The sequence below is a fragment of the Neofelis nebulosa genome, chromosome 8 (assembly GCF_028018385.1).
Source record: "Neofelis nebulosa isolate mNeoNeb1 chromosome 8, mNeoNeb1.pri, whole genome shotgun sequence".
NCBI classification, from domain to species: domain Eukaryota; kingdom Metazoa; phylum Chordata; class Mammalia; order Carnivora; family Felidae; genus Neofelis; species Neofelis nebulosa.
In genome coordinates, this window is record NC_080789.1 from 129927056 (window position 1) to 129954243 (window position 27188).

Consider the following 27188-nt stretch of genomic DNA (forward strand, 5'->3'; position numbering starts at 1 on the left):
GGGGTTTCCTGTTTCTGACTGTTTTGGCAACAGTGATCATTCTCCATGGTGTTAGGACACCTAATGATCCGATGATTATTTTCATTGACACGGTACATCTGTTGCCTAAATTAGAGTATTTCATAAGCCCTCCTGCAACTACCACCTCTCCTCCTGCCCCCTCCCATCGCTAAATAAGTCTAACTACTTTAGGTGTAAGACATGGAGTGCTCAGTAGGTAAAGGACTTGGAGATGCTAGTAACAAATTGACTGGCACGTCCCACTTTACAAATAGCTTTAATAAATACAAGACTTGTGCTTGATAAGTGTCTTCCATGGTACCTGGCTTGAGACGGGTGGCCAATGAATATTGGTTCTGTGAACAAGTCAATGAATGAGATACAGAAAGTTAACACGATGGCCTAAAATAATACACTTTCAAATGCTTAATTTGAAGCCCCTGACTAATAAAGAATAGATGATGAAATATGCATTTAAGTCTTTGTATGTTGGTGGAGATGAGAAGGAAATAGCATTCTCACTATGTGTGGCCTCATGGAGCTAAATACAGGTCCATTGTGTGCAAATTAACCAAAGCTTCTGCAAAATAGCCAGAAGAATGGTACCTCCTTCATAGGAGGAGCTAATCCATGAAAATCTCTGAGTGCAGTGCCTGGGACAAGGCACCTGTTGCTACCTTCATCTTGATCATCACCATCAGCATCATTTCAAGATCCTAATATGATTCTGAATCCTGTTGATTCCCAGGGGGTTGCTTTAGTCGGGGACCTTGCAGACCACTATAAAAACACGATGAACAAACCCAGACTCCAGGGGCTGGGGGACTGGAATGTAAACAACCAGAAAAGCTAAACCTTCCTTATATGGTGTGATGATATAGGATATTCGCAATTCCTTGCTCAAGGCCCTTCCCCTAGCTTCGGAAGGTAGTTTTGGTTCCGGAAGCTATGTTTAGAGTTTGTCCGAAAACAACCAGTCTTACACATGTAATTAGTCTGATTTTTTTTTTAATCTTGACACCATCCCAGTCTGTTCTACCCCTTTAACTAAAGTTTAGGGTCAGACTGACAAGCAGCAGGGGGTGATCCGTTGTGCCACAGACAAAAAAGGTCAAGGAGAAAACTCTAGAGGGGTGATCCTGATTGATAATTCTGGTGAGAGGGTCTCTGGGACTAGGAAGGGACAAAGACCAGAATAGAATGGCTCAGGAAAGAGTTGCCAAAAGTAAAAAGCAAGTAACAGATATATCTTGTTCAAATCAGGAGCAATCAAACAGGATGAAACCTGAACGTGGTACGTGGGATCAGTGATGTCTCTACAACGGCCAGGGTAAAAAGCCTGTCCGAATATCTGGGGCTAGTAAGTCAGGCAGAGGAGGAATGATACCTTGAACATACAAAGAGTGATTTCCTCCCCCAACCCCAAAATAAAGCCTTTGAGAAGATGGAGGGAGGGCTGAGGAAGAGGAAAGGAAATAAAATTAAAGATGGCAGTGAAGGAATGTAATTCTTGTGAATAAATCAGTTTTTAGTCGCCTCAAAGAAAGTTGATAATGGGTACCCAGTTAGGAAGAGGGCCAAAAGAAAGCAAAGCTCTAGGGGAAGGGACAGTCTCCTAGTAGGGTTTGCAATCCTCTAGAGAAACACAATATCATGGGTAGAGGTCGAAGTAAAAAATGAGATGACAGATGAAAGGGCTTGGTGAGTTGGTTGAGTTTTGTAGCAAACAGAATATAAGGGCATGGGGGTAAGAGCTTTCTCTACCTTACTCTCCACTCTATAACCTGAAACTAAAACCTCCTGGCACACAGTAGGTGCATTATGTCTCCTTATTGAATGATTGAATGAATAAAACAAAAGACTAAGGGACCCCACACACTAGGATACTGTGTAAGAAAACGTCATGGTTAAGCCAATAGCAAGAGATAACAAGGTCCAGAGGCCCCCAGAAATGGCAAAGATATTTTATATAAAGACAGAGTATTACTTTCAGTAGGTTGGAGCCATTGAGGATTTGTCAGGACATTAAGACTCTGGTCAGAGGAGGTAAGCGCTTGGTTAAGTGTGAATGAGGCTGTAGACATGCACCTAAGATAATAGGGGGAAAACGTTAAGAATAGAGAACTGGGGACTAGCCAAGGAAATGAATCAGTGCAATGTAGTTGGTGTAGAAGCTGAAGTTCCTTAGATACAGATGAATGAACTAGAAAAAAACTTGAGGTAATCAAGGATTAAGAACTAGAGTAATGGACCATCCTAGGACACCATCTGGAGAACCAGCATAGATGGCCCCATCTTCAAGACGTCTTGGGAGTCGTGGCAGATAGAGAGAGGGACAAGTGCCATCCAAGGAACAAAGGACACAGGATGTCAGCCTTAAATATCATCGGTGAGTTCACGTATGGTCTGTGTGTGTCACATTATATAATGTGAAATCCCTTATAATGGTATAGATGTTCTTAGCTACAATTAAGGAGTCACCTGCTGAAGTAGAGATGTTGAATTATTTTCATATAGAAAACTCCTTAAACATAAGAAAGTTCAAAAAAAAAAATCTGTTTTCAACTTCATTATGCCCTGACCCAAGTCTTTGCAGTATTTTCTCACTGGCTACTTTTTACAAGTGACTGGCAATGCCGAATGAGAGAGTCAATCCTGGTTTATCTGGAGTCCTGGAGAGCTACACGTGCTTATTATTTTATGCTCCGCTGTTAGGAACTGAGTCTATAAATCAGTGTTGAAACTTTTCCTAAGAAGAGGCTTTGCTTATATGCTCTTAAACATCTGGTCAGACAGGAAAAAAAAATCCAGTTAACTATCCAGATGCTGTGTCAACTACTGGGCTAAACAAATGAGCATTTAGAAATATCTGAGAGGTGAGATTTCTTTTTCAGCTTTCAGAAAAACAGCTGAGTAATGGTGACACCTGGATCCACTGCTCTCAGGGTCCTGTTCCTTAAAAGAGAAATGAATGGAGAACCAAAGCAGTGCCTTCAGCTGTCAGCTCTAGAGAGAGCGACTGCACAGCTGAGCTCGGGAGCCCAGGATGCCCGGGCAGAGCTCAGCCCCCCTCGCCTCCTTTCCTGGGTGAGCCGCCCCTGTGGTTTGGTTCAGATCACTTTTCTTGGCTCAAATGCGGTACCTAAGACAGGAATCATTTGTCAAGTGAGCACGGTACACAGAGAGCTCTAGGCAGATTATGGAAAGAGAGGGAGGAAAGGGAGGGAGGAGAGAGCTCGGGAGAGAGAGAAGCAAGAGAGGGAAGAGGGCGAGGAAGCGAGCGGGCTGCTCTAGGAACAGCGCTTTCCAGGCACTGGAGATTCAAGTTAGACAGGGTGACGGTGCAGAGGCACCGCCCGGGAGAGGGGAGAGACCAGGACTCCCCGCATGGCTCTTTTCGTGTGGGATGCTTAAGGACAGCACACACAGAGAGTAACTTGGAGAGGACAGCAACTGGCATGAGGATTCCGCCAAAATGGAAGGGCTCCTGTCTCCGATGAGGACCAAGGTAAGGAGAGTGAATCTCGATTTCTTTTGATTCTGCTTGGATGTTGGAGAAAAAAAAAAAAAAGGCAGCTGAGGTGCCCGGAGCCTCTGTGAATGGGAGGCTCACTGAGCTTTTGTCTTCTTTCAGAACTAGGCTGGATCTCTGAAAGAATAGGCTAGCCTCAAAGGCAGTGGGAAGGGGAAAGCAGGGGGGAGAGAACCATCTGTCAGTGCGGACAATGGGAATCCTGGTAAATGAGTTCCCCTCTCGCTTGATTAGACAGCCATATTTTAGCAGGATTTCCAATCACTCCTCTTGGAGGCTGTGCAGCCCCGGGAGCTGTTCGTTGCAGGAAGTACCAATTTCTCTGGCGGCATTGCTGTGTGTAGCAGGAGGAGTAACACGTTTAAAGCAGAGCGTGCCCAGCTCTTACTGGAAATACCCTCTTTACTCCTCCTCTTCCTCAGAGCAAGAGGGTCAGGGAATCCTCTGTGGAAAGTAGGTTAATGCATTCTGGAAGCCAGTGTGTTCTCGGAGAGCTCCCAGACCTGCAGAAAAGAGCCCAGAGCACCGGACTCGCCTGACATCTTGGTCAGAACTTAGTACCGTAACATTTAAGGGTGCACCCAGGGAGCTGCTTACAATCTCCTGGAGGCTCTGGGAACTTGTTCTCCTCGGCTGGAGTTTGCTTTTTCACTCGAGATGCCTTGGAGCTGGGGCTTTCCATTAAAAGCTCAGATGATGGGGAGTCTGTGTGGTATTTGCTGCATCCACAGAGAACTCTACATGGGTGGGCCAAAAGTTCTAAATAACGCTAAAAATAGTACTTTCTTTATTCAGAAATTTCCAAAAATATCAGGGGGAAATTGGCTATATAACCACACAGAATAGTTACAGCCAATAGAGTAAGGCTTTGATTTACCTCATCTCTTTGATGCTCCGTTCAGTGGTTCCAACACAAATAGACTCTTTTGTTGAGCAGGGTTTTTTCCTGCTAGTTAATGAGCACGACCACGATGTCATAAGGGAATGTTAAAACTAGGGTCTCAAGCATGAAAGCATCCCATCCTTTGGGAGAATTCGTGATCTCCCAGTTGTCTGATATTCACTCATTAGAAGGATCACCCCAAGAGAGTTTGTTACCAGAGGTTCTAATTCCAGCCCTCCGGCTGGCTGGCTGGCTGGCTGATCTCTGGTGAGATCCTCTCAGTGACCTGTTTGCACTCCCTGAGCATGTAGCCGAGGCGTGATGGGTGCAGGCAGCATGTCTCAATCCAAGGGGCCGTGGAAACGGCGGGTACCCGTTCATTTATCTTCTACCGCTGCAAAGAGAATGGCGAATGGCGCCCTTTATGGACAGGGTAGGGTATGGATGCCTTAGGGGATGGCGTGATCATCTGTTTATTCGGCTAGCTTTTGAAATTGCTGCCTCAGACCTTCTGTCCTGGTGTTGTGCAGTTTCATGCTCCCATCAGATCAGTGGATCTGAGCTCATAACCTTAGGTGAGTTCAACTCTGCTAGACTTGGAAGGCAGTTCCCTATGCAAATGAATCAGGACCCAGACACTGTGTAAATCACACTGTGGGCCCATGAAAATGGCATGCTGTGATAGCGGAAAAATAGGTATCAGGGGTCAGACTGCTCGTATATTGTATTTATCGTGTAATTCACATCGCAGCTTGTTCCTTAACCATCACGTCACCCCATGAACAATGAAACTGTGGGGGTTTGGGTCCCACCAAACTTCAAACATAAAATCTCTCCATAGCAAACTGAGTCTCATTCAAACCCTTTAATTTTTAGACTTCAAGCTGCGTGTGTGTGTGTGTGTGTGTGTGTGTGTTAAATTGTTTCTGTGAATTCTTTAATCTCCTTATTTCTGATGCTGGAAATTTATATTTCCATATTGAAGATTCAAGTTACACTTGAATTTGGTCACCTACAGAATCATCATACTTAGGAAACAAGACCTGACTGTGAAATGAGATCCCTCGGTGAGACTTGGCTTTAGTTCCTAAATTGCTATGTCCTGTGTTGTTGAAGTTACCCAATGTTTCTCAAAAATTTACCCAAAGACTTATATCAGTGGCAATGTGTTGTCATTTTTAAACCTTATCCCACATTATGCCTCATTAAGCCTATTCTGGAATATTCTCCCCCTTTCGTAAGGCTTCAGCTTGAAGTTTCTGATTTCAGGGTATCATGATGGGCTGGACAAAGAAAGCCTCCCAGAGCTAAATTTTGCTGTGTTGTGGGGACTTAATAACTTACTGACAGTTTAAAGCAAGTGTTGAGGTAAATTGGACATCATGCAGTAATTTCATTATGCCATGTAATAGACTTAACCAGTCTAAATCATGGGTGCTTAATGCATTTTTATCTGGGGATTTGCATAATTGGTACATAAATATGCATGAGATTAACTGGAAGTGGCAAAACGGGGTGGAAAAATGTTCACGAGTGTGAAAATTAAGGCAGTTGCAGAGGGGGCACCTGGGCACACGCCGTCTCCTGGGTGGTGGCCACACTTGACGTACCTAGAAACAGACAGGACAGCAGCTGGCCTCCGCATGGCCCAGGCCGTGTGTTGTCAGTGATACACGGGCTGAGCGTAGCTTTTGGCTCTCGGCTGGATTCGCTTGGGCACACTACTTATTCTTTCTTTTATATATAATGCAATGTAGAGAGTCTCTAGGCTGATGGATATACTTCTGACTGGCCTCCTGGCAGGCCGTGACACAGGCCTCAGGATTCTAACCATAACAAATGATGTTTGCAGAGGCAGGGGGAAAGAAAAAGAAAAAAAAGAGAGAGAGAGAGAGAGAGAGAGTCGCTGATTGAGTCATTTCTCCTAGGAGGGTAAAGGAAAGAATTTGATAATTAATCATTCTTTGGGCACGTTTTAAAACGTGTCCTTTTCTGATTCGAGTTTTAATCCTCCAACCTTCATGATTCTCTTTAATCCTCCGTGCATTGCCTCCAAGTGCACGAGGCCGCCAAAACCATTGCCCTCATTTTCGGCCCCTCGCGAATCCTGCTTGCCAGTGCCTGCTGGGGCATCGGCAGTGAGCGCCCAGCTTGGGCCACGCGCAGTCAAGACAAGTCTGTACTTTGCACGGAGTAGGTTCTGGGTCAGCCGCAGCATCAGGTGCGAATTTATCCTTCTCCACCACACTGCAAGAAGGGGGGGGGGGGGGGGCGAGGACGTCTCGGTTGGACATCCATCTTTTTATCTTTCCGTTTTCTTGAGATATGATTGACATGCAGCACTGTACCAGGTTAAGGTATACAACGCCACATGAGTTTATGTAACATCCATCTCCTCCTGTAGTTACCAAAAAAAAAAAAAAAAAAAGTCTGTTTCCTTGTGGTGAGAACTTTTAGGATTTACGCTCTTAGCCTCTTTCAAATATACCACATGGGAGAGTTAGCTGCGGTCACCACGCATACCTTCCGTCGTAGGACCACCTGATGTTACAGCCGGAAGTTTGCACCTTTTGACCACCTGTCTCCAGTTCCCTCACCCTCGCCCCCATCCTCGCCTCTGGCAACCACAAACGTGATCCCTTTCATTAGGAGTGTGGTTTTTTGGTTCGTTTTTAACTTTTTAGACTCTGCGTGTAAATGAGATCATGCAGGATTTGTCTTTCTCTTTCTGACTTCTTTTCACTTAGCATAATGTCCTCCAAGTCCATCCATGTTGTTGTAAATGCTAGGATCTTCTTGGTTTTTAATCAAATGCTTCCACAGGAAATGGGGAGTGGACCTGAAGTAACGTCTCTAGCAAGGCTGCAGTGTTAAATTTACCAAGTTTAACTTGACAACTCAGTAACCATTGTGTGTGCTGACTAGGCTTTTTAGTATACTGTGATACTATTGTCTTTAATATCTGCTGTCCATTTACGATTAGCTAACTCTCCAGAGAAGATGCTTTTATTTAAATTGTTAAAAAAAAATTTTTTGCTGTTTATTTTTATTTTTGAGAGAGAGAGAGAGAGAGAGAGAGAGAGAGAGAGAGCGAGCGCATGAATAGGGGAGGGGCAGAGAGAATCCAAAGCAGGCTCCAGGCTCTGAGCTGTCAGCACAGAGCCAGATGCGGGGCTTGAACTCACGAACCGCGAGATCATGACCTGATCTCGGCAAAGTTGAATGCCCAACTGACTGAGCCACCCAGGCGCCCCCGGATAAGATGCTTTTTATCTGTCCAAGCTTCCCTTATTTCTGCTGCAAAGACATTGTGTCATTAATTGCATGGCAGTGACCTTTTCTGAAGGAATGACTTCAGAGTTGTGGCATAAAGTAGTTTTTCTAAAGGAAGTCTTTCTAAAAGGATCGTCCCTTAAAAAAATTTTTTTTTAATGTTTATTTTTGAAAGAGAGAGAGACAGAGACTGTGCATGAGAGGAGGAGGGGCAGAGAGCGAGGGAGACACAGACTCTGAAGCAGCTTCTAGGCTCTGAGCCGTGAGCACAGAGCCCGATGTGGGGCTCGAACCCATGAAACGTGAAACCATGAGCCACCCAGGCACCCCAGGGTCATTCTTTTTTCATGAAAGGGACATTTCCAGGGAAATGAAAGCCGAGAGAATAAAGAATGAGCAGTTGGCATGAACATCAGAATAGTGTCCTGTGAGTCCAGCTCTCATGTCCTCACAGTAAGTGCCACACATAGCTACAATCAGTTCAAGATTTATCCTTCTTCACCCTACTGCAATTTTGGAAGTACATTCGATATAGATGTAAGATGTAAAAATTCTAAAATTACAGGCAATATAGATAGCAAAAGAAAGAGTCAAAAGAGTATAATCATTGGTTCTCTGGTTCCTTAAGCCAATTATCAGACAGTACCCGAAACCCTTAAAGTCACTTAGAATTGTGCTAAATCTGCTTGAAATTTTGCCAGGACTCCATGGAGAGTACTGCCTGAAATGATCCACTGTGTTCTATCTATCTATCAGAATACGTGGATTCTGATAAAATATTGGACTCTCCCTTTCACAGAGCTCTGTGAACTAGAAATCATTAAGGCCTCCAGAATGGTAGCACCTGAGCAGGGAAGACTAAGGAGGGCTTGACAATTACTTTCAAACACATTAAATATCCACAAGATTATTCACGGGCTAATGACAGGCTATCCTTTATCTTAATGGAGGCTTAAATAAGAGGAAACCTTCAGGAGCTGGTGCATGACAGGTTTAGATTAAATTCAATGCACCGTTTCTTGACATCAAAATGTTTTCCTGAGGAAGGTTGATATGGTTTCTAATCTGGAGACCTCTGAGACGGCTAAGGATGATCCAACTTCAGAAGCCAGAAGCCTTTAAGACATCCCATGTTTTTATGGCGCCATGAATTTTTACCATAAAGCCAATAACCAGAAATAGGTTTATGAGACACGCATCAGATTACTTTACAAAGAGCTACTGTAATGCATTTATTGAACCACTGACCTCAGTTGCATACAAACAGGAAACAACTTGATTCATTTTCAAACAACCCCTTGCAAGGCATCTGTGAACCGTGCCAAGGAAGGTAGGGACTATAGGACCATTTGTTCGGTGAGTCTGGAAAAGGAGATGTGCGAGGCACCATAGCCTTGTTTGAATCAGACTACAGACTGCCCAGGTTCAAACCCTAGCTCTGTCACTTCCTAGGGTATAACTTTTCTGGGCCTCAGTTTCTTCATGTGTAAAATGGCATACAATAATAGGATCTCTATTAAGTGTTGTTGCAAGAAATAAGTGTGTTAATGCCTGTGAGGTCTTGGCACACCACAATAAAAGTTAGCTATTACTAGTATGAATGTATGAGCAAATACATAAATGGATATATGCAGAAATATAAGTTGAATGACAAATGTTTGGAATGAATTGTCATAGTCATGAGTCCAAGTAGGGAAGGCAGGCCATCTGTCTTCAAGATGATGCTGTTAGCTGAGACACAGAGAGAGAGCTCCTCCTCCTGTAAGACTCCTGTGAAGTTGGGTCCTCACCTGTGCAGGTGCAGACTCAGCTCAGAATAAAACAGATGCCTCTGTAGCATGAATCAGCTCTCATTATAATAAAGCCTTTCATGACAAATAATTATGGTAGGTAGAAGGTTTAGAAGAAAGGATTATAGACTCAGCCTAAGCCAAAGATTTCCTCTCCAGGACCTTAAGAAAATTACTTTTCTCTTTTGGTCCTTGGTTTGGCCATCTCTTAACTGACATCTTAGTAAAAGAACAATCTTCCTTTGGTGCTTTGGGTCTTGCAAAGTTGAATATACATCATCTCATGTGATTTTCACTATCATAGTTATAATCTACCTGGGAGAAGAGGACCTGGAAAAGGCACAGGCACCAGGGTGCCTCTTCTTGGCTTCTCCAGATGGAACAGCTCATACATTGTCCAACAATGAAAGTTTGGGCCTCTAAGACTAGGTCTGGGTAAATTCAGAATGCGAGGCTTGTTCCACACCCCAGCAGATAGATAAAAGAACCGGGAACAGACCACAAGTGCCAGCCTGGCCACTGTTGGGCTTTCAAAGCCATGGTTGGTTCAAAGCCCTTTCTGTCATGTGTCAAGAAAAAATTCTGTTGACCTAGAAGATTTTATGAAGTCATGTTGAAAGCCGTCTGGATGGCCCTGTGGAATGAGAAGATACATGGGCCACTGGCTTCATCAAAGGGACCCCAGGTGGCCACTCCCAGGGGCTGGGAGGCCAAGCTGTACTTACAGGGGGAGATACTCAGTTAGTAAAAAGAAGATGGATGAGAGTCCCTAAGCCACCGACCTCATGTTGTATAATTAAAAAGGGATAGGAGTGTGGTGAGTGAAGCATAACATGACTGAGGGAGGGGAGGGAAGGACGTGAGGATTTTCGAGGATTTCCGATGGCTAAAAAAATTGAGGAGTTGATTAATTCGTGGTAATTCCCTTCATGCTCTGGTCAGATCTGTTTGCTATATCCCAAGCAGGGGAGGAAGAGAACTCTGAGCAGCCAAGCAGTTGGGAAGGGAAAAGTCATCACAGCAGTTCTTCTATCTCATTTACTTTTTCATCCAGTGGGGATTTATTAACTGCTCATATCGAGTGTCAGGCAATAAATGCTTCCTTCTGTCACCGTTGTACAAACACAAGGAAAAGTGTTGAAGGGTCCACAAATAAGACAAAGCAACCCAATCACTTTCTCTTGAAAACAAGGTGGGAGTGCACACTCTAGAAGCTACAAGCAGGAGAAAATGATTTTTCCAAAGGCCACATTCCTTTTCACTAAATGTGATGCTTTTAATACAAGAAGATGATAGCAATTGGGTAAATTAACTCTGCATTGATATTCAGAGGGAATTACCTTAATGGTAATAACTGAGTGTCTTCAAAGGGATAAAAATGCCTGAAGGAGGACCCTATTTAGTCTTGGAAGACTTGGAAGTCTTTATCTTAAACAAAGAGCATGAACTCGGACATATTTCCTAAATGGGAAACCAAAGTGTAGTCATTTCTCCTCAGATTTCAAAATAAAACACTGTACTTAACACTAGGGAAGCCAGTTTAGGAAACTATAGGAAACTATGAAATCATATAAAGACCAAAGTCCTTATTCCGACAATTAACTTTGAGAACTAAAATAACCCCAAGTACTTTCTACGATTCTGTAGTCTCTACAAATTTTTGGTGAAAGATTCATATTTAGTGCACATGCATGTGCACACTCACACATGGAGTGTGTGTGTGTGTGTGTGTGTGTGTGTGCGCGTGTTTGTGTAGCTGTCATTCACTTCCAAAATTGATGCTTCTGAAGTTGATTCCAATACCAGTGTATGTGATAGGAACAGCACAGGATTTAGATATTACCCTACAACCTATAAAGCAAGTCTTTACTTTATAGGTTGAGTAAAGCATGAATACTTCTCAGACAGAGCTCTTGGGCTGGTTTCTCATTGGTAGATTGGAAAGAGATGAACATTTACTCTGAATTGCTTTGTTTTCAATTTGGGGAATAAGTAAAACAATGAAGCCTAGTATGTGCCTACGACATGCCTAGAATATGCTAAGGAGTGAAGGTTATTTAGGTTCTAGAACTCAGTGTTGGTCAGTCGAAATAGAATTCAAATCACAATGGGAGCCACATGTGTAATTTTACTTTTTCTAGTAGCCACATTGAAAAAGTTAAAAGACACTGGCATATGTAATTTTAATAATATATTTTATGCAGCCAAATGTATCCATTATTATCATCTCTTCACGCAATCAATATAAAAAATATGAATGAGATATTCTATGTTCTTTTTTTTTTTCAGACTGTCTTCAAAGTCTGGTGTGCATTTTGCCCTTACAGCATGTCTCAATTCAGACTGGCCACATTTCAAGTGCTCAGTAGAAACACATGGTTAAAAAATTAAAAAAATAAAAAATAAAAAAATAAAGGGGTGCCTAGGTGGCTCAGTCAGTTAGGCATCCGGCTTCGGCTCAGGTCATGATCTCACAGTCCGTGAGTTTGAGCCCCGCGTCGGGCTCTGTGCTGACAGCTCAGAGCCTGGAGCCTGTTTCAGATTCTGTGTCTCCCTCTCTCTCTGCCCCTCCCCTTTTCATGCTCTGTCTCTCTCTGTCTCAAAAATAAAGGTTAAAAAAAATTAAAAAAAAAAAAAAAAGAAACACATGGTTAGTTGGCTGCCATATTAGATAGGCCAGCTCTACCTGACTTATTGGTACAACCAAAGAAGCCATAAAGCTGGGATTTGTCTAATACTGGTAAATTGCTATCACTCTCCTAATAGCTTATTTTGACCATGTAATCTCTCCCCAGTGCTATTTTGTAGTTGGGATTTTGGCATAGCCCGGGACCTCTGGTACAAGCATATTTGGTCAGATGAATACCCCGAGCGCTTTGACCTCTGCAGTGAAAGCTGATGATCACACACAAAGAATGAATTAGCTCAGTGCTTCCATTGTATAGGAGAGACACGGGGTCAGGTCAGAGGGCACATGTGGATACAGGGGAACGGAGCAGTTCTAAGCAGTTAACTTGGTTGTTTTCCACACTTTCTTCCCAGTCAATTTAACACTGGTTTTTAATGTTTCTCAATCTCTCTCTCTCTTCCATTCCACGTATTGTTTCAGAGCTTTTTCTCCTTTAGTTGCATTCCCATAGGGATTTTCTGAACCAGTTGCTGCAGATACCAAGGCACTCCGTGTAAAGGTATTGTGAGCTGAGGGAGCATTTCCTTCCACTCTCCTCGGATAACAAGGTCCAAGTTCTTGGCCTTGCTGACCACTGTTATGTGAGGCCTCCAGACTCTCCACCCCTGGCCTACACCTCTCTCAAGTTTCATGGCTACACACCCGAGTCCCTGTTGGCTTTTGTTGTTGTGTTCAACAGCCCCTGTTATAAGAGGAGATATATCCCTCTGGGATATATCCCAGAGATGTATTTAACTTACTCTAAGCCTGGACTCCTTGTTATGCCCCAAAAGCTACTCCTCTTTCTGGATCCATTAACTCACTGAGTGACAGACCCCTCTCTCCAGGCCCACGTCAGACACCTGGGTCTCTGCACCCCTCCCCTTGTCCCTGACTCTTCATATGTCTTCAGTTTCCATTTCATGTTATTTCCTCTCTTCACCCTATCTTGTGCCTTCCCCTTCCCCTTCCCCTTCATCCGCATGATCACAGTGTTGGTGCAAGTGGCCATCTTCGGACTGGATTCTTCCCATAATCTCCTGGCTGGGCCTCTGGTCTCCCAGCAAGACTCACCCCCTCCAATCCATCAACTCATGGCTGATAGAGCCCCTGTTCCAAAACACAAACCTAGTCATGTAATTTTGCTTTGCAGAATTCTCCCCTAGCCGCTCCCATTGCCAGAGAAGAAAGTTCTACCCTTAGTATGACGCTCAGGTCCTTCTTGATTGGTCCCTGCCTCCCAATTCCATCTCTGCTGCTACCACCACCTTCTGGGATGTTATGCTCTAGCATTACTGATGCTTCATCAACAACCCATGGCTTGCCTGGCCTCTGTGCCTTTGGATGTCCTGCGTATTGCGTCTGGATTCTGCTCTCCTTCTCTGCCTGGAAATTCCATAGTCTCTAAGAGCTGATTGTCTCTTCTTCCATGAATCCTTCCCTGACCTGAGGGGCAGACTCATGTCTCTTTTTCCTGTGTCTCCACTGCCACGTCCATTACCTCCTGTACACACATTGCACCTGCTACAACAGATCGTCCACACAGCGTTCACTGGATGACTGTTCAAAAGGCAAAACCATCATCTAAGGATTAAGCCCTTAGGCTTGTCCCATGTAAATGGCAAGTTTGGCTTAATGCAGAGTTAACATTTCATTCATTAAATATTGGCCTCATGTCCTGTGCGTGCCACGCCATAGAAGACTAATATTCATCTACAGATGTGTGGGTTCCGGTTGCATAGGATCAAGTGGCCTTCACCTCAGCCAGAGCACCAGGGCTCACCTGTAGCAGGAGTTGTGTGTAGATGCTGGTGTTGGCTGGGCTTCAGAATGATGGGGACGATGATGTCATCTGCTGAGTTCCAGCCACTGTGATTAGTGCACGAGTTAAGTGTTTTCATCTCCATTGTAATGCTGAGAAAACTGAGGGTCAAAAAAAGTCCGGTAACTTTCCCAAGGAAGTTCCGCGGCCACAAAGGGGATAAAGGCAGGGTCTGAACCCTTGTTTGGCCAAATATCTCACACTCCCTCCTTTTACTACACCAAATGCCTCCCAAATTTATCTTGTGGTTTTGGTATTCTGATTATAATATACAGATGGCAAAGTTCCTCTGGAAGAGGAATGAAGGATGGGCCAGATGGCAGTAGGTTTTAGGTTCCACTGGGATGCAGAGGTAGACAAGGAGCCATGGAGAAGGCCCAAAGACTCTACGCAAGACCCATGTCCCACAGTGTTGGAACAGTTGTCATATGCTCCCTTATGACATGAGTGTGATGTATGGAAACTCTTTCAAGAACCCCAGGGGAGTTTTTTTTTTTCCATCTTGGTTTTAGATTCAGTTTAGACTTTGCTATAGCTTTCAGACCTGAACCCCAAGGCTCCCAAAGGGTGGTAAGTTCTGTCAGATGAAAATATACATGTTCCTTCGCTCTGCTCCTGGGAGCCTTTTCTCTATCAAACAAATGAACCGCCGAGAACAATAAAAGCAACTCCTTTAACATGGGCACATTTGCTTCAAGAAAAACACTTATCCAGATTGCTGCAAAGTTTCTTTTACTTTCCAGACTAATGTTTTCACATAGAGAGCCTTGATAGAATAACAAGAGGGTAAATAAGCCTTTTTGATGGAGAAAGCCAATGAGGTCATCAGGCAAGGCTTGAGCTCAGGTTTACAAGCTTTGTTCCAGGCATGTCTAGGAGTCTATGGAAGCTTCAAAGTTTCCATTAAAGTTTTTTCCAAGCAGAGTTGTGTTTTATGTGAGATGACTGATTCATTAAGATGTTTTCTTTATCATGACTTATTTCACGTACACAAAAACACATAAAGAATACAGACCGATATATATATATATGTGTGTATATATATATGTGTGTGTGTGTGTGTGTGTGTGTGTATATGTGTGTGTATATATGTGTGTGTGGGTATATATGTATATATGTTATATGTGTTTGTGTGTGTGTATATATATGTATATATGTTTTATGTGTGTATATATGTATATATGTATATGTGTGTATATATATGTATATGTGTGTGTATATATATATATATATACACATCAGTCAGTGTAAGAAATAAAACTGCTGATGGAATTGAAGCCCCTGTGTACCTTCCACAATCACACCCCCCACTTCCCTCCCAGAGGTAGTATCTATCCTGAATTTATCATCTCATACTCTTCTTTATATTTTTATTACAAATATTTTGTGCCTGTGTGTTTGTATTCTAAGTGTATGAATCTTCTGCAACTAGTTCTTCTCACTCATCAGTTTGTGTGGGGTGGGGGAGGGGGGAGCATCACCAGCATGAATGTACATAGTTGTAGTTCATGCATTTTCCTCCCAGGGGAATTGCTTGAGCACAACAGAGCATTAATATACTGTCAGTCCTATATCTGTCCTCTTGTGGGTAAACATCTCTCTCTCTCTCTCTCTTCAATCATTACAAACAATATTGCCGTGTCCATTCTTATACGTGTCTCCTCTTTGACGTGTTTCCCCAGAGTCTCCACCTGGGAGGGGGACAGCTGGACTGTGAGGTGTGAGCCTCCTGACATTGACCAAATTGCTCTCCAGGGACCATGACTATTAAAACTTGTCTTACTTCCCTGGGCTACAATTCTGTGTTCTGTGGTATATGTATCTGTGCACAATTAAGGATGCCAGAAAATGAGCAGTGTGAGTGTCCTGTCTACACACAGAGCATTTATTACACTTGTATTGCATCCTGAGAATGAAAGTAAGAGGGAATTTGGTCACTTCCTTCCAAAACCTCTGTTCACTATCGTTCCACTCAAACGTGTACTTACTTTTTTTTTTTTCAGTTTATTTTGAGAGAGGGCACCCAAGTGGAGGAAGGGCAGAGAGAGAGAGAGAGAGAGAGAGAGAGAAAGGGAGAGAGAGAATCCTAAGCTGGCTCCGTGCTGTAAGCACAGAGTCCAGTACAGAACTTGATCTCACAACCATGAGATCATGCCCTGAGCTGAGACCGAGAGTCTGACGTTTAACCGACTAGGCCACCCAGGTGCCACAAACACATACTTTCAGTATCATTCCAATGTCTCAGCGTCTTCCCTGATGCTCACTGCATTATCGAGATGCTCACGACATCGATATATGTCATTAATTGATGTATTAATTAATTAATGGATGGCATCCATAAATATGGCTGGATCAGGGATCACCTGATTTTATTTTCCTCATGCAAACTTCATAAAACCATAAGAAAGCCTCTTAGACTATTACTAAAACCAAGCCCACATCTTTTAAGGCTGTCACACAAAGGAGAATCTCCACGTGGAAAGGGACGGCAGCTAATTCCTCGAGCTTCCCTTCCCTTCCCTTGTGGTCTTTCTTCCGTGGGATCATTCATGATTATTGCTACCACTACTAGGCTGGCCTCAGGGACAATATTGCTAGTACTGTTTCTCAGGGGGCCTTTATAAGAATTTTTATTTTGTGGTTTTAACACAATAATCTTCAAAACACAAAGGGTAGGAGAGAAGTGTGCAGCATCTGATGACCACCTCACAGCTGGGCACTGGCCCATGATTGTACTGTCCACCATATTTCTTTCAGGCTAATGAGGGAAGAGCAGAGATTTACTTTGTAATAAATGATGTGGTTCTGACAAATGTAGGCCAAGGGCATCACCCTGGATTATTAAAGTTTGTGCAGAGGTTTGAGCTGGAAGAAAACGATAGGAGAATTGACTCCTTATCCAGCACGTGATAATATAGGCATGCCACACTCAAAAGAACCTACTGTATGGGAGTCAGAAACGTATTCAGTTTAGTGTCAGTAAAAAAAAAAAGAGAAGACATATATATCTATATATACACGTACATACATATCATCAGATTACACACACACACACACACACACATCAGGTTAAATCAATTGTGTTCATTTTGATTTTTCACATATGTATATATTTAATTTACAAATTTGATTTAATAGTTATGTAAGAACTTGAGCACAAATGGATTTTTTTTTCTGGCTGTACACATTTAAGTAAGTAAAATTACAGTAAAAATAAGTTAAGCCAGCACTCGAAGCCTGGGAGTAGGCTGCCCTCGAAAGAGGTCCACACATTTCTGAAGTGAAATCAAGCCTCGCGGTACAGCTGAGACCCAGCTGGCATCGTCCCATCTGACTTTCTGAAGTCTCAGTGACGGCAAAGGGAGGCAGACAGAATTGCAATGGTGATCTCTATTAGGAGGGGTGATTTTTCCATCTCCAGCTTCCGGCCCTCCTGCGGTCTACTCTTTGCCCCTCTCTTTCTCAGAGGCCCTCCTTCTTCACCGCCCTGCCCTTCTTACAGAGCTGATAGAAGCTCTTGACATCCGTACCCTAGTGCTTGAAGTCAAGAGAGAACGTGTCGGCCCTGCCTATCTGGGGTCATTTCCTGTTTCAGTCAGGCTCCAGTCAAGAATTTCAAACACAGATCATTTCAGACAGGGAATCGGTGACCCAGGTGCTGGGAGAGCTAAGAGACCCAGCAGGGGGGTTGGTGAAGTGACAGCAGGAACTCACTATCCCCCAGAAGGCTGTAGGGACACAGGAGGGAGTGGGGGTTACCTGCCATCTGTCAGGAGTCAGCCTCACAGCAGGGACTTCCTGGCAGGGGCTGAGCTCCTGGAGGAAGTGACAGCCCCCAAGGGAGGCAGCACTACAGGAAGCAGAGAGAAAGGTGTCTTCCTCCAGCCTTTCCTCACCACTTCCCACTGGGAAAGCAAACAAGCCTGGGAATGTACTTCCCTATGACACGGAGCTAGGGGAAGGGGAGAGAAACTCGAAGGTGAAGTCATGCCCCCCAAACTCTGTTTTCATGTCTAATGACCCTCCCCTCCTCTTAGATGACTAACGCTGGGAACCACCTTTATGAATGACTACCTTCTACACGCTGACGTGGCCTCACCCTGTGGAAGGAAAGGCAAATAGGATTCCTGTTCTGTATCAGTTCCGAGTGGTTGCTGTGGCTGCCTGAAGCCCTGTGTTGAAGTTCCTGTGACTCCATCTGTGTGTGTGTAAGGTTAATTTTATTGAATGTGTGTGTTTGTGTGTGTGTGTGTGTACTTAATTTACAATGAAAAGTATGATGATTTGATTCAGAATGTCTGCCATGAGTGCAGAAGGTGAGGACCAACACTCACATGTGGTCCATACCATCCCTGTCTTCTGGCTTCATCAGAAAAGTCTTTCAGGAGACACATACAAGGGGCACCTGGGTGGCTCAGTCAGCTAGGCGTCCGACTTCGGCTCAGGTCATGATCTCGCGGTTCGTGGGTTCAAGCCCCACGTCAGGCTCTGTGCTGACAGCTCAGAGCCTGGAGCCTGCTTCGGATTCTGTGTCTCCCTCTCTCTCTCTCTGCTCCTCCCCCACTTGTACTCTGTCTCTTTCTCTCTCTCTCTCTCTCAAAAATAAACATTTTGGGGCGCCTGGGTGGCGCAGTCGGTTAAGCGTCCGACTTCAGCCAGGTCACGATCTCGCGGTCCGTGAGTTCGAGCCCCGCGTCAGGCTCTGGGCTGATGGCTTGGAGCCTGGAGCCTGTTTCCGATTCTGTGTCTCCCTCTCTCTCTGACCCTCCCCCGTTCATGCTCTGTCTCTCTCTGTCCCAAAAATAAATAAAAAACGTTGAAAAAAAAAAAATTTAAAAAAAAAAAAATAAAATAAAAAAAAAAAAAATAAACATTTTAAAAAAAGGACACGCATACAAACATTAGCATCTTTGTAGCACATGCGAATCTCAGTCTATCTACAAACAGGTGTGAGAGAATGTCTATTTCTCTATTCCTTAAATGGAGTTAATTTGAGCCTAAGTCTTCACCCCTCTGGATGGGTGGGGATTTCAGTCTCGATCTCATTACTCTTCTCATGCAGTGCCTGGAAAATGGGTACAGACCTTGCCATTCCCATCCATCGTGACACCACTGACTGCTCACTGTCAAGCCTGCATGGGAGAAGTGGAATCTATCTGCTTTCCTTCCTTGTGTGGGGCCCAGAAATCTTTGCCATGGTCTGGACCCTTAGTGCTCAAGGTCCAGCATTCCCAGCAGGCCCTTGCTAACATTTTTCCCTTGGATCACGTCTCCTTCCTGGGGCTCTGCCAGAGAGTAGGGTAAAGATCTCTATTGCTCATGGAGCATGGAACCACCTGACCTTTACCCCTTCCCAGACTGGATTCCCTCTTCTCTCCATTCTCAAATGCAGATGATGCTTAATAAAGGGGGTCCAGAAGGAGAACCTTTGTCCTCAGGTGTCCCCTTGATAGACACAACCTAGATGCTAGCCAGATACTATCTTTAGACTTCTCTAATGAGAGTACATGAATATATCCTGGTTTAGCTACATATTGATTTATTTTCTGGCAAGTCCTAGTGCATTGAGAGACAGCACAAATGCATTACATAGCCTTCCCTTCATACTGCTCCAAGTCCCACCCCATCTCTGATCCCCACTGGGATTCCCGACAACAGCTTTTCAGTGAGCTTGGTTTGAGGAACTTCTGCCTTTGGCCTGGGGTGGAAACATTCCTTCAGTGAGGAGCACAAGGGCCTTCTGCCTTTCTAGCAAAGGAAAGGAACATACGAGAAAAGAAATGAATTAAACACGTCCAAAAATTAGCCTATAGCATTTCCAAGAAATGCACCCTGGGGGTGGAAGGAGGGGTGGGCTATTCTCACTACAGATTGAAGGTTCTGTTCCTTCAATCAGATATTGGTTCTCCTGCAGTGGACACAAGATGTATGCTACCAAATAAACTACCAGAGCCACCCCTGGAGCTTAGGACTGGGAAGTCAAGGTATTTCAGTAACCTCAGTCTTAGTGCTCTGAGCAGCCTGTAAAATCCCCGTGCCTGTGACAAATCCTATACTTAGGATACCAGGTATGATTCTACACTGAGACTTGTCTAAAAAAAGCCCATAGTCTGCAATTACATTTTTTTTCCCCATGAATGAGTATGAAATCAGTGGAGTAATTTGTAGAGTAATTTTTAAAAGTGCTGATGTAGTTTCACCTTGTTTCACTAGCTCAAGCTTATTAGGAGAGGAGGTGGGGAGGAAAATGGAAATGCGTAGTGTGGGGTCCTGGCTGTGAGCACATCTCCTAGGAAACCACCTGTGATAGAGTGCCATAGCTCTCCGAGGCATGAGATGTGAGAGGGTGAATATGTGTGGGGAAAGGAAAAAAGAAATCGTTGGCTGAGCCCCCCAGTCTTTAATTAATAAAGAAAATGTTCTTGGCGAAAGCTTTTGGAGCTGTCGATGAGGCCAAAGCAGGGGTAGGGTGGAAGGAGTAAAAACAGGTCTGCTGGCTGGACATGAATACAGTCTTGCCCCGTTCACATGCAATAAATTGAGCAAGTGTACAAATGAACTAGGAATGTGTCTACTTCAGCTTTGCAGTGTAGATGAAAATCCCAGCCTAGTTATCCTCTGACAATAAAGCTGATACTACTCGCTGTCATTAGGTCACAGGTGTTGGTTTTTACCAGTGGAGGCCATGTATTAAATGTTTTGGGAGCCTCGCTCCTTCATCTACTTCTTTTCATGGTCAACAGTATGGACCTAGGACCTCAATGAAAGAGAGCTGGCTAGGATGGGATGTCGCTTGGGGACTGGAAGCATGTAAGCTAACCATCTGCACATGCCTTCTTCCTCTGCCATTCCTGAGGGTAGGAAACGGAGCTGACTCCATATTTAAGGTGATGAGGGGGAATATTTAAAAGACACGTAGATTAAACCCACTGGATATTTTTGTGCCTCTGGCATAATTAATATTGAAATACTACGCATCTTATGGGAGGCATCCAGTTGCCTGATGAATATTCTGCCTTATTTTTCGATTGAAATTCTTCTGGGATGTGAGTTTTCTGTGAAAGCAATGGTCTGTGAAAGAGCACATTTAAGCTATAAACACGTGCAGCTTGGTAAGTTTTAAGAACTTAGCTTTTGACCTGCTCATGATGTTTATGGGTTTCTAGAATCATCCTTATCCATATATTGTCTTTCTGTGCTTTGGTGTGTGATTTAGGTTTATTTTCAGTGATATGTATGTAATCCCATATTATAGCTTGGTTGTAATTACAAGCATGTGAGCATTTGCATATGTCTGGCTATGTATGTGAGAAGTAAACTCTTAGTGTAAAACTCTAATAATGTAGGAAACACATTAACACTGTAAGATCTTGACCCAGATCTTAGTCAAACATTCCCGGATCTATAAGTCCTCACAGAAACAGGGGAGCGCAGGGTTATTTTCCTTACTTCTTAAATTTTTTTTCTTTTTTTTCCCCCCTTACTTCTTAAAAAAAAAAAAAAAGAAAAAGGTTTCCTCTTGATTCTTAACCTCTCTGAGCATGTCTCCTTTGTCCATTCATTGTTTGTAAAGGAAAATTCCCGGTTGAGGCCATGGTTAACTCTTGACCGTGAGCTTTGGTCAACCATGTTGAAAGATGGTAATTTCTATAAAACAATCATGACGTGTAAACTTGCGGAGCTCATTGAGGAGGGGAAGTTACAATATTTTATTTTCTTCAATTATCTGACTACATCTCCCGGACTCCAGAATGGTAAACATTGCATGTATGCTCATCAAATGCATGGTGGTCTGAGTTTCTTCAACACCTTCTCTATAACATTGTGCCACTAGCATAATACACATTTATATAAGGTGTACTTAAGGGAATGATAATACCCAATGTGATTGAGAGCATGCACTGTTCCAGATAGGGTTTCTGAGAACTTATTAGAATTAAATTTTATTTAAACACCTTGAGGAAGGAATTATTTAGGCCATCGGCTCCTTTACAGACCAGAAAACAGACACAGAAAAATTAAGTAACTGTCCCAAGATTACATGGGAGGAGCCAGAATGTGAACCCAGACAATGTGTGTAAAGAGCCCACAATGTTAGCACTGAGCTCTGGCTCTCTGGTCTGGACATGTGGTTTGGCCCCAACATCTCCAAATGGCCAAATGACTTACTTCTGGAACACAGTGACACCCCCATCCCCCATCCCCCGCTCCAGAAGTTGGCCCTAGGCTGTCTCACCCCCTACCTGTCCTACAGACTCTCACCTACCCTGGCTCATAAGTCATCCTTCAGCCACAGGTTGGCATGAGGAAAGACAAATTTGTATCTTTTCCAAAGATAATAAGTCCCAGGGCTCCCGAATGTGCAAAATCCAGGCCATCTTTCAATGAAATGGCCTATTTGGCATTTTGTTTATTTATTTATAATTTATACCTGTGTCCAAAAAGGTGTTGAAGCCACTTACAATAAAGACATGTGCACACGTGCTTATGAAATAAAAACAGAAATTGCAAACCTGAAAAGGTTCTGAAGCAAATAAGTGATTATATTTACTGTGATTTAGCATTACCTTTAGCTCTTACCCTCTGATTTGCCCTAACGGATCACCGAACCACATATTTATTTTCAACTCATCAATCTACTCATTTTTTCCTGGCCATGTGTGAGGTGTTCCAGGTGATTCAAAAATGTTTAAGACATGGCCGGATGCTGACGTTCAGCCTCAGGGAAAGTCGGGCACGCAGGCAGGTAGCTGGCGACTAGATTACATCTAACAGTGTCTTACTGTGTCATAAATGGTATCAGTAAGCGTGTGTGAGGTGTTCCAGGCCAGTGTGAGGTGTTCCAGGTGATTCAAAAATGTTTAAGACATGGCCGGATGCTGACGTTCAGCCTCAGGGAAAGTCGGGCACGCAGGCAGGTAGCTGGCGACTAGATTACATCTAACAGTGTCTTACTGTGTCATAAATGGTATCAGTAAGCGTTCTGCGAGGTTAAGGACCAGTCAATGTGGGCCAGCTACTCCCTAGATTTTTAGGATTCTCAGGTATAGTGACCCCATCATCATATGTGGATAATGGCCATGATAGGAGTCAACAGCAGTACTGAATAGGGCGCTGATCATATGTAAGACATTGTTTTGCTGTGTGTTGCATTGAATTGCAATGTATCCTGAGGTTACTGGACTCACAGATCTTAAGAAATGCGCATCCTGACTCCTTTCCACACTTTGTAGGAATCTTTCTCTCCCTGTATCATTGCTGTCACGTGATTGTCTAGCCGCCACAGTCAACATAGTACCTTTACACCCTCCTTATTATCAACTCGGTCCTTACAACAGCTCTCAGACATAGGTCCCGCGCCTAGCCACATTCCTGAGAGGAGGCAACTGAGGCACAAAAGCTGAGGGGCTAGGTCACGCCACCAGATAGCAGAGCTCTTAACCACCACACCTGTTGAGATGATTGTCTTGTTTCTACATCTTATTGTTGGGAAAATATTCTCAGTTTTGTCTGAAATCTGCTTTCAAGTGCCCCAAAGCCACTGATCCTATTTTATTAGACTCCGTACAGAATAAGCCCACTCTTATTCCAAAATGAAAATGCCACTAATCCTGTGTCAGAGACCTTAAGTCCTTGCCTCTATGGAAGGTGAACACAATCCCCAGTGTTTTGGATCAGTTTTTGTCTCTCAGGGCAGCATAGTGACAGACGGAGAGCCTGTGTTCTGGGCCCAGGCAGCAGAAGTTCAAATCCCAGTTCTGCCAACCATCAGCTCTGTGACCCTGGGTATGTTACCTGACCTCTCTGTGCTTCAGTTTCCACACATGGTAGGAGTAAAGACACATTTTGCAGATACAATTGCTAAACTAATAAACTACTAAACTAGTAACTGGATCTGAAAAATAGCCTTGTCATAACGTACTAATCACTTGTGTACGTAAAAGAGGGCCTAACACAAGACAAGTGGGTGTCATTATTGCTGGCACCCTCCCCCTGAACCTGGGGGACAATGTCTCAGAGCAGTGCTCAGAACTGGACACAGTCCCTCCGTGACCTGTAAATAGAATTCATTTTTTAACTCCAGGAACATTAGTTAATTGTATACACTATCTTGATCTAAAGAAGAGAATGATGAGTTGGATCTGGGGGAGGTTAATTAAGTGACTCTTCCGAAGCAACTCAGTAAATCAGTGATAGAATTAGATTCGAATCCTAGTTCCCCATGGCTTTCTTGCTTTACTGAGAATTTCGGTTCTATGGTTGCCATCCTCTTCCAAAGCGTGATCTTTATGCTTCTTCCTGTTGTTTTTGGACACAGGTATTTGCTGTCTTTCTGTTTCAGTGTAAGCTTATATCTGTCCACGGTGAACACCATTCCCCAAGTCACCCCAGAAATGAACCTTGCGGGGACCTTGGGTTCCCTCCCCTTCTCTGCCACCAAAATCCAACCACCCACCAGCAGTTTCTCCAGGCCTCAGTAAAATGAAGGAACAACCCTGCATCGTTCAAAGAAACTTTTAGGGTCGGACGGTAGTTAAAACAGTAAATACATGTTTTTATTAAGACCTAAGGCAATAGGGGAAAAGAGACTCAGGGAAAATGGAACTGGGCTCCGTTCTGAATATGGCGCGGGCAAGTGAGGATCGAGAGCCAAGGGGCAGGGTGGGGGTCAGTGGGTGGGAAATTACTAAGAGAAGGTACAGGCATGGGGGGCCAGGGTTATCAGACATCACCTGGGGGTGGAGAGGGATGAGAAATTTGATCAGATATGGAGGGTGGGGATTCTGTCTAAACCAGCTTGACCGGATTCTTGCTCCCTCCAACTGGGCGATGCAGACACCATGCAGGGTGATGTCCTCCACAGAGGGCATGAAGACCCACCCTGGATGTCAAGGTCTAGAGGAGGGTGACTGCAGTTTAGTCAAGTACAACGTCTATGTTAGTTTCCACGTCTGAGTCTTCATCCGGCCATTCCTGCCTCTTGTACCCGTCTCCTCTGCCATTTCACCAGCTCATTCCGTGTTCTTCACTACTTAGCCCCGGAGCCAAACACAAGAGGAAACAGTCTGCAGGTTTTTCTCTTTCTGAAGCTACAACCTGTTCCGCCCATGGCTTGGGAAACCGACCTCCCTTTTTCAGGCTCATAGGTGGCCATTCTATCCACTGGAACAAATTCCCACATGGCGTCCCAGCATGATGATACCCTTTGAGTGACACACATGCACTGATGATATTACCAAACTTATGATAATGCCGCCGACAGCAGAGAGAAAAAATGCTGTAAAGACACATTTATTGCCACTGGGGTGGTTTAGAGCAGAAACCCATCAGGGTTTTGTGCTTTTCAATTTGGAGAATGTAAATTGTGTATGATGCGGAGCAAAGATAATTGTCTGTGCTATTTAAAAGATTCACCTGAACACACAATAAATTTAAAAAAAAAACAGACAGGAACAAGAGAAATAAGAAAGAATTCATGGGGTTATTAGACACCTGCTTCCCCTCTTCCCTCCTCCCCTCTCTGCCTCAGAACCAGCTCACAGGGGAGACCCCGACCCTTCTCTCCAAAGGAAGCCACTGGTGACCATGACTGATTGTGCTGTAGCTCCCAGGAGCAGTGCTGGTTTGCATCTTAACACAACCTCAAGTCAAATGAATGAACTTCCAAGGAGGAAGTTTTGAGTATCAGCCAGCACATGGGGAGGCCTAGATGGGGCGGGGGGAGGACTTGAGTCCTCCCCAGGGGCATGTAGGGACCTCCTCTTCCACTCAGTTATGTTGTTCCACATTTCAGCATCTTTTTAATGTGGGGCCTTTTATTCCAGCTCTTTTAAACCCTCACTCTTTGTCCTCATTTACCAAAAGTGATACATATGTTCCATCTTCGTGCACCATTTTTATTACACCAACAACAAGACCTTGGCAGTTAGATATGGCAGGCAGACCCACGGTCAGATATCTATAATGCTTGGGCTGTTATTCTACCCACTGAAATACTCTCTGGCTTGAAGAGCTTCTGACCCTGTTCTCAGTTTCCCTCATCTGTAAAGGTGGCTGTTGGATTACATCATCTCTCAAAGTCTCTGGCAGGTTTGGAAAGTCCCGGATGCTAGTTACGATTCAAACATTAGTTTGGGGGAGGGGAACATATTGTATGCAAACTCTTCAAACCCGTATCCTAGAATCAGATTTCCAGTGAAGGATGTATTTCCTCCTTCTGCTTCTTTCAATTCTCTTAGGGTATATGATGGGTTTTTGACAGTATTTGTACTCTGAGAAGCAGTCACCATGAGATGACAGCTTCTGAAGGGTCAGCATTTTACGAGGTCACATTTTCTGCTTAAATTGCTTGACAGTTTCCCTTAATACAGAGAGTATACTCCACTTAAGAAACCTGTGCTCAACAATTTAGAGAATGTCACCAGAACATGTATATAAATGATGCACACACTTGAATAACCAGTATTTCATGACAGAGAGGAAGCCTCCTCCAGGGGTTAAAGATGAGAAAGTTGGAAGTTTCTGACAAAAAAAAAAAATCTTTTCTGTTAGTTGCACCTTTGTTTAAAAAAATATTTTTTCGGTTTCTAGTACTCTCTTCATCTATAATAGGGCTTTTATCACATATTAGCGATCCTAGTAAAAGCATTCACTTGAACCCTGCTTTAAAAAAAAGTTTATTTATTTTGAGAGAGAGAGAGAGCACAAGGGGAGGGGAGGGGCAGAGAGAGAGGGAGAGAGAAGATCCCAAGCAGGCTCTGTGCTGTCAGCATGGAGCCTGATGTAGAGATCAAACGCACGAACCGTGAGATCATGACCTGAGCTGAGATCAAGAGTCAGAGGCTTAACCATCTGAGTCACCCAGGCGCCCCTCGAACCCTGCCTTTTGCCTGGACCTTCCTTTGTGACGATAGAGCCTATTAGTGCCAATACATATTTTGTGATGTTTCAAGGGAAGTGAGATTTTTCACTCAACCAATCTTTATTCAATTCAGTCACTATGTCAGGCATCAGAGGGTCCAGAGACACAAGAAGCTGGAAATATTGTGGGTCCACACACCCACCAAACTCTAAAGCACAAAGACCACATGGTGAGAAAAAGAGAGAGAAGAAAGTAGAAGCAAGCAAACTCAGTGTGAAAGTGGAGAGGAGGGAAGGAATTAATCTTGCCTGTGGGTGAGAGGAGTAGGAGGAGGGCTGGGAGGATCACAGGTGAGGCT

General features: G+C 43.9%; 1 protein-coding gene across 2 annotated transcripts in view; it reads left to right on the forward strand.

Moving 5' to 3' along the window:
- Positions 1–27188, forward strand: part of FRMD4A (FERM domain containing 4A) — a 614411-nt gene that overhangs the window by 156024 nt on the left and 431199 nt on the right. The window contains exon 1 of one of the 2 annotated variants that reach the window (XM_058682174.1): positions 3372–3508. The exons of the other annotated variant lie outside the window; for it this stretch is intronic. Within the exon in view, the coding sequence (XP_058538157.1) occupies positions 3476–3508 (33 nt within the window). The 5' untranslated portion in view covers positions 3372–3475. Of the gene's footprint in view, positions 1–3371; positions 3509–27188 lie in introns of those variants that run through there. 2 annotated transcript variants of the gene reach the window in all.